Source organism: Limulus polyphemus, unplaced genomic scaffold, assembly GCF_000517525.1.
Source record: "Limulus polyphemus unplaced genomic scaffold, Limulus_polyphemus-2.1.2 Scaffold2794, whole genome shotgun sequence".
NCBI classification, from domain to species: domain Eukaryota; kingdom Metazoa; phylum Arthropoda; class Merostomata; order Xiphosura; family Limulidae; genus Limulus; species Limulus polyphemus.
Window position 1 is genome coordinate 150,358 of NW_013668404.1, and position 8,985 is coordinate 159,342.

An 8,985-nucleotide genomic window follows, 5' to 3' on the forward strand; every position below is an offset into this window, starting at 1 on the left:
GGAAGTCGCAGAATTTTATCAACAAAAGTTTATAATTATTTGTCTGTGTTTGATCCGTTTTTCATAGTTATGTATCGTGAAAATGAATGTTACACAATAGTCATTTGAACGTTTATAATATTCTTTAACTATATCACTGTTCATAGTGTAACTTGAGTTATTATTAATATTAATAACAATACAATATTTATGAACTATTTTGTATGTCAGTGAAACACTTAAAGTGAAACTTAGCCCTGTACTTTGTACAAATTGTAGTTTTAAATTTTACTCAGGTTTCAGTATATTTTTATTTAATACGAAACGGTTTAATGTCAGGGTATAGGTATAGCTTCGCTAGTAATGTTATGTGATTCGTTGACAATGGTACATTAGTAGCAAGTTTGCGTTACGCTTATAGTTACAAATTTTGATAACTTATTGATAACGTTAAAAAAAAAGTCAGTGATAAGAAAGTGAAGAACTAAGCTTCTAAAAGTAGGGAAAATAAGATTTTTAAAATTAAAAACTTAAACCAAAAGATAATTTAATGCTCAAACTGAGTCATAATTCATATTAAATAAATCAAATAAAATTTTATCTTGTTCAACTTCAAAGTTCAATACTGTAATGACAATAGTGTATAGTTAGGCTTTATCAACTGTAGTGTAATTGTATCTGAGCTTTGTTTACTTGAGATTTTTTTTAAATAAAGGTTAATTGTGAGGTTTCAAAAACTGGTATAAATAATAAGGAATCCTTATACAAATTAATTTTTAACTGTTGAAGATGTATACATAATTTTTTAAAGCAAAAGCTTGACTAAATGCCTGAAAAATGAAAAGATGCTGAAAATACTCTGATTTATGCACATTTGGCTGTAGTACTATTAATATTATGGCCATGCCCATGGAAACAGGAAGACGGGGATCATTTTCATCAGAAGAGAAATTCCCAATGGAAGACTTGGAATGTAATACTAATATTGATTCAAATGAGAAGATGGAAGAAGTTAATGGTATGTTTGAAATTTGAACATTTGTAAAATTTTGTTTAGGGGACTCCTTTTTCAAGAATTGTAAAAGACAAAGCTGCTTTTAAAATGGAAAGTTGTTAGATTAACCAAAAACTAAAGACCACAAGAGACTGTTTGGTTCTTCAAGGCTGTCTCTACACACCCACCCTTCAGAAATGTAAAAATTTTAACCTTCTCATAATTTTTCAGGAAATCTTTGACTGCCATGTTGAACTGTTGTGAAGTGCTGGCCTACACTATTGCTGATGGCAACTCATTCCATAAGCTAATCACCTTATTATAAAAATATAACCGTCTTAACTGGAGCCTGTCCATAACTTATGGACAACAAGGGACCATTTTGTCATTCATTACTGTCTTTGCAAACCTTAAAAATCTGTCCTCTCATCCTACTGTCTTCAGAATACAGAAATCGGAGGACTTTATCCTGTAAATCCTTCAGATAATCTTTTTAAAATAAAAAACAAGTTAAGAGACCTTAACCTATAATCCATAAGATAACCCATCCACCCTTAAGAACACCCTGGTAGTCCTTCTCTGATTTATTTCCAAAACTTCAGTATTTTTTCGTAGATTCTTAACGAGGCCTAGTGATTTGTGTTAAGAAATGTTACCTCTTTTGACTTATAATCAATGTGTAATAATACACCCTTAAGGCCTGTTAGAATACTAATTTTTTCCTTCCAAGAAAGTTTAGGATTTTAACCTGTTAAATGTTCATGTGTATCAATATTATTCATCACTTTCTGTACAAGATGATTGACTTAATATCTACTACCCATAAAAATAAGTTTTAATTAAATGAAGCTAATTCCACAAAACATATAAACAAGTAAACCATTTCATATATATATTTATAATTCTTAGAAAATGCTAGTTTTTGTTTTTACATATAGCTTTGGTTGAGAATATGTTCCAAAAAATGTTTTTCTCTAGTGATTAAGAATAACAGAAATATAAATTTATAAATATATTTACAAACATAAATGCTTGTAAGTATAATATTCTGCATATTGGTATTGAAATCATTTTAGGTTTTAACTTTCGTGTGTGTTGATTTATCACATTACGTACTTCTTATCAGTTGTTTTTTTTTTTCATAAAGGATTGACTTAATGAATATGCAAGTTATTTTTTTTTATCTTGATTCATATAGTCAGCTTACTTTTGCTGAGAATGTATCAATACAAGGTGTGTATAACCTACATAGCCATAAACCCAAAGCTTGTAAATAAAAATTCTATAAAATTAGAAAAAAATTTTCTTTGACGATGTTGAATAATGGCTAAGAATATTACTCATTTAAAATTAAATTTTTTTTCATCCATTTCTTTGAGAACAAAACAGGATCTGCCCAAGGCTTTATTCAGGTCATATATGAGAGCAAATTTAACATAATAACCAATGGACAATAAGGAACCATTTGGTCCTTTAAGATTCTCTTTCACACCCAACCCTGGGAAGAGTTAGTATTTACATCCATCCTTTACTTTTTAGGAAATCATTTTAAGAAATGTGTATAAACTAAACCTGACACCAACATTTCCAGTTGTGATTGGCTAGTCTCCAAGGTCAACTCATCTGGAACATCCAGCCTGCACGATTTCAACATCTGTATCTATATATATATATATTACGTTGCACTCACTAATCATCACCGTTTATCCTCCTGTAGAATAGTAAACTATTCGATGTGCTCGCGTTTTAGGTCTTTGTAATTCATAAACACGCATTGAAATTAACAAAACTTAATAGCTAAGGAAAAGATAAAATAAAGGAAAATTATATCATTTGTAGTTGTTGTTACGTGAAAAGTCTGGAATTTCTACTGTAATGTGTGTGTTGACAAATCCTGTGAGATTGCTATAAAAGTCGTCACCTACTATCATGTGCCACCTGAACAGGTTGTACCTCTACTTTTCCTTCAGCTGCTGTGAATGTATTGGTATTTCATGATGATTCAAGCAGTGTGGAGCTTCATTTTCTGCAGCTGCTAAAGCAAGTTCGTGGAAGTGGCTGCTTGAATATTCTACATGTATGTTTTATTTTTAGTATACAGTATTTTTAGGTGAATTTTTGGACAATGAAATACGGGTAAGTTCTGAATATGTATGATATGGATCTCATGTAGTAAATTGTGAATTTTCCAGCTCTCTGAATGGATGGGTTAACAAGCCCTAAATGGAGTAGATTAGTAAATTGTCAGAGTCTTAAGATCTAACAGTGTACTTGTAAATAAATTGTCATGCTTTGCAGGTGGGAAATATATATATATATATATAAGGGAATATTCAGTTTTTAAAGATGGATAGATGGATTAATCTTCATACTCTTGGGGATGAGTGAATTGTCAGATTGTAAAATGTGTATTTATGAATTTTTAGAACCCAAGGAGCTAGTTGGTGGAGCTAATGTATACTTTTCTTCTGTCAATTAGTTTGTATAGTTGGGGTAAGACAGAGATTAATTATTTTGATAAAGTAAAATACAGACTTGAAATAAAGGTTTATTTTATATTTTAGATTTCGTCAGTACTATTTTGCAATACTGGGTCATTTCTATGCCTTGTCATTGGTCAGAAATTGGTTGTTCAAATGTGATGAGATACATTACAAAGATGTGAATAGTATCTTCAGAAAGAGAACTACTTATTTTTCTAAACATATCCTGAAATGAAACCCAGAAACAAAAATGTAAGTGTGATGTAAAAGTAAATTTTTTTATTTTTTTCAAGACTTGGACCTGAAAAATGAAGCTCAGTGTGGGGATGCTGAAGAATTGCTTGAGAATTACAACCACTATACTAATGGTAGTTCCCAACCACAACAGGGATCTTGTAACTGGACACGAGCAATGTATACTTTATTACCAAGTACACGAGCCTACACTTTAAGGAGGCGAGCTAATAGAAAGATCACCCCAGCTACAGGTGTACCTAGCTCAGTAACTTTGCCTAGAAGCTTTCAGAAATTTGTGGAACCCGACGAAAGTCTAACTGCACATTTACAGAACCAGCTTACAATGCAAAGATCTTGGAAAGTGGGGAAAAGAGACTTGCCCAGAAGATCACGTCATTCCTTTGGGGTTGTTCACAAGACTACGGATATAAAAGTAGATGGAATTGATGTGCCTGACCATGTCCTAGTATGTTTTAATATTTGTGTAAAAGACTCTTGAACTGTGGTAATAAAAATGATTAAGACTTATGACAAACAACATTATTTATTCATTTAAAAAAAGGGCACAGATAAACAATTTAGAATTCTACAGATTTCTATCTTTACTATCTAAAGCAAAATATCATCTATTTAAATCAGTCCTTAGACATCATTAAAATTACAGTGCTACATTAAACCCCCCCAAAAAAAAAGTTAGTAAGAGGAAAAGTTAGAACAACAAAATATACAAAAATCAGGAGTAACTTTAATATTAGTATTCTACACATTACAAAATGTGCAATTTAAATGAAGACTGCTTGTTATTAGGCTTTGACAATGTTCTTTGATGTGAAGTGTTTCTTTAGTCAATAATTCTTTATCAGTATCGGCCTTGCAGAGGACAGTGAAATTACGTACGTTGCATTGATGCGTGAAGAGGAAACAAAAGGATTATTAAACTTTCTTTGCGTTGTAATAGAAATTCCCGTATGTTCATTGGTTCTAACTATCGGATGACATTTGGATATGCCGATATAGGGATACTCAAAACCTCTTCCCAATTCTTCATTGTTCTTGGCTCGTATATTTTTACACGTGTGGAGACTGTAAGGCCTCCTATATATGTAATTGTTTTATGGAAGTAAATGGTTCTGGTAATTTATAAAAATATTAGCACATTCTGCAAATTAGGGATTATATTCACCATTTTTTTTTACAGTGTTATTTTTTATGATCTTAAGGTTTGAATCCAGAATCTAATTTTAGACCAGAAACTTTGAAAAGCAAATTTTAATCCTGGCTCAATAAGTGAATTTGGTTGTTTACAGTTTGAATGATTCAAACTAGAGTGAAAAAATATAGTAACTTCATATTGTTACGTTTCATTATAGCTAACATCCAAGTACTGTATGTATTGATTTGTGTTTATGTATTTGAATTTATAGCCTGTCAGTGAAGAAGTTAGTCCTATAAATGTTAGTGAGGAAGAATGTCAGTGGGAGATGCTAACTGCTGTTCCAAGTTTTGCAGTTCCCATGGCTGTTAAAAGAGAATTTAGGTAAGTTGTTGGTATTTTATAATAAAGAAAATTGTTGCATGTCAATTTTTTTTAACCACAAAACTAAGTTAAATCAGAAACAATAATTATTAAATTAAAACAACAGTTGTTTGCCAATGACCTCAGACGTTTGAAAAACAACAACTATAAAATTTGCAAGGGGTCAGGTTACATCTGGAGCTCAAATATGTAATTATCAATGAGGTTATCAGCAACACATTTATAAAACAAAATTAGTCCTACACAGGCTTTTTTGATCTTTGTGACTAATGAAAGTAAGAAACTCTGTAAAGTAGGAACAGCCATAAAAATGCAGAAAATATTTACGGATGCATACACACGTGTATGTATGTATATATATATATGTATATCAGTAAGATAAAGTATGGATAGTCTTAATTGTATTTTCTACTGATCCTTAATACACGAAAAAGCTGTTCCCCAGTGCATGAACAATAAGTTTACAGACGTACGATTCTACAACGTGGAGTTTGATTCCCTGCAGTTAACAGAATACAGAATAGCTTATTATGTAGCTTTGAGCTAATACAAACAAACAATATGTTAAACTTGCTGTAATGTAGGTGATTGGAGACTTAAATTTCAGGGTTTTTATTTGTCTGAATCTAGCTATGATATGTTGTCTAAACATTGTTAAAACCATGGTACGTGTAAAGAGACATACAATACAATACGAAGTTTTGTAACATTATCCTGTACATATAGTGTTCCTCTGTTAACTTTTATAGCATTCTACTTTTTGTTAAGAAGGCAGAAATGCTGTGAATATTTTAAACAGTATTACCATGTACTGAGTTAATATTTTAAACAGTATTACCATGTACTGAGTTAATATTTTAAACGGTATTACCATGTACTTTGTGAATATTTTAAACGGTATTACCATGTACTGTGTGAATATTTTAAACGGTATTACCATGTACTGAGTTAATATTTTAAATGGTATTACCATGTACTGTGTGAATATTTTAAACAGTATTACCATGTACTGTGTGAATATTTTAAACAGTATTACCATGTACTGTGTGAATATTTTAAATGGTATTACCATGTACTGTGTGAATATTTTAAACAGTATTATCATGTACTGAGTTAATATTTTAAACAGTATTACCATATACTGAGTTAACATTTTAAATGGTATTACCATGTACTGTGTGAATATTTTAAATGTTATTACCATGTAGTGTGTGAATATTTTAAATGGTATTACCATGTAGTGTGTGCTTTCTAATTGTGAGAGTTAGTTCTTCTGAAGTCCTTTTTTTATGTGCATGAGATTGTTGTCCATATATTTCTGAAATCACATACAAAATAAGTTATCTGTTCCTTAGACAGGAATGAAACAGAAATGTACTTTTTTTATTTTTATACAAAGTAAGCAATTTACTTATTTCTACAATATTCAGAGAGGATAACAGATATATTTTTACATCATAAGTTATTCACTCTTACAAGAACGTACACAAAGAAACAAAGAGAAAAATTCTGTAAGTTAAGCACAGTACAAACAAATGTGCTGTACATTTGCAGGATGAGAACTTTATCGTTAGAAGTTGAGGAGTTAGTACAGTGTAGAAACAGCTTCATTTTTATCAACAGGAAAAATGGGGAGTGTTCAAACAGGAAACTTAGCCTTCTTTCATGTAATCTGTTTTTTCTCTGACTTTAACCTAATTTTTAGATCACATTTGTAAGGAGCATTTAATTTAATTTTCTTTTTTTTAAGTATATCAAATGCTGCTTCATAAATAGGTTGTTGTTGTTGTAACAAGAATTATTTAGACTGAATTCTTCAATGGTATATATATTTTTGTCATCACTTTGATTGGTTTTGGTAAGGGAGGTGTACCAGAATCTTATTGCTGAAACCCAAGCTATGATAAAGTTATTTCAGTTTGAACAAATGGCATGCTTTTGCTGAATCAGATTGGTCGTGTAATTATAAGAACATTAAAAACAGAAGTAAGCGTAAAGCTTCGTCGGGGATATAGACTTGATAAAGTATGTGATGTAATGTGCTAGACCTGAATCATTTGAATAATAAGCTTTTATTTTGCATAGCTATATGGTTTTTTTCACATACTGTGGTATGAGTAACGTAATGATCTAGTGATGAGCTTTTATAGTTATTTAACTAAGGTCTCCTAGCAACAGTTACAAAAGTACCCCAGAATGCTTTGGTCATACATTTAATACATTGTACAGTGAATATGAAATTAATTATTAATTAGATAAGCATTTGAATGGATATTTCTTCCTGTGAATTTAAGATATTAGGCATGCAAATTAGGGCCGAAGATCAGGTACAAACACTGAAGATAAATTTTGTTAAACAATTCAGTGGTTTGCTTTAAGAGTAAACAGTTATTATACTTATCAAGTAATTTTCATTCCTTCACTGTACGTATAATCAATTACTGACATGAACTTGACAATTAGTTACTGTCAGGAACTTTATAATCAGCTACTGTCAGGAACTTGACAATCAGTTAATGTTGGGAACTTGACAATCGGTTGCTGTCAGGAACTTAATAATCATCTACTGTCAGGAACTTAATAATCATCTACTGTCAGGGACTTGACAATCAGTTACTGTCAGGGACTTGATAATCAGCTACTGTTGGGAACTTGACAATCAGTTACTATCATGTTCTTTGTTATTTAATTCTGTGAAATCCAGGATGGTTGATTCCAACTTCTGAATAACCTATGGTCAACATGAACCTTTGGATGTCCAGTTCAATAAAAATTTACCTTTGTTCAGTCTTACATTATTAGAAATTAATATAAACCTGTGTAAATGTTAACATTGATATGACAACTGGCAGTGATACATGATATCTTTTTATGCTGCATGTCAATAATTTCAAGTGTAGATTTAATATTTAATGGCTATTTTAATAAAAATGTCATTGCCCTCTGTTTTTTACTTGTTTCTAGTTAATATTGATTAAGGTAACTTTATCTCAAGTTCGTTGCAGAACACCAGTTTCATTTTCCAGAGCATTAACTACAAGATTACGATACATATTTTTTATTATATATATATATATATATCACCAGTTTCACTACTAACTTGGATAATAATATTGTGTAAGTTTAGTTTTATTATCAAGTGTTAGACATTATCAGAATTTCACTGTAACTCCATTTATCTTATGTCAACTCGTAGATAGCAACCTTCGGATAAGCATGTTTCAGATTGTACATGTGTAGCGGGAGATTGTCAAGTATCAATCATAGCTTTGTTGATTCCTGAAAGCTAAAACAATGGGCTTTATGGGGGTTCTGCTTTATCAAGTGTGCATTTCCTAGAAAGTCATTTGATAGACCAAATTTAGTGGAAGGGTGACATTTATGACTTACATACAATAAGTCAAGTGTAACATAATCACGAAGGTCAGTGGGATTTTTAAACGTTTTGGGTCATGCAAGAGTGCTCTTCACGTTACATATCCCTGCGTGATTAGATGGGTGCACTCTTTGTTTAGTTTGTATCAGAATGATTGCCTACTGTTCTCTCAGTGTTAAAATATATGTTGGTGTTGTTATTTGTTTTTTTTAAGATATGTATGATAAAACCTATAAGTAGAAAGAAATGATGAAAATTGCTGTAAAGAAAAATAAAATATATGGCCAATGTTAAAACCAAATCAACCTTCATTGGTTAGTTAGCATTGTGGTAGTTGTACAACTATAAGTTAAGGGTAACTTCTGTCATAATTTAAGTA

At 31.0% G+C, this 8,985-nt stretch overlaps 1 protein-coding gene across 1 annotated transcript; it reads left to right on the top strand.

The window, feature by feature from the left end:
- Window positions 1-77: 77 nt before the first annotated feature.
- LOC106467915 lies at window positions 78-5,230 on the top strand (the record flags this gene model as incomplete). Its single annotated transcript, XM_013928300.2, has 3 exons — window positions 78-997; window positions 3,750-4,159; window positions 5,118-5,230. Coding segments are annotated over exons 1-3 (644 nt in total), but the record flags the coding sequence as incomplete, so codon positions are not given.
- Window positions 5,231-8,985: the final 3,755 nt, after the last annotated feature.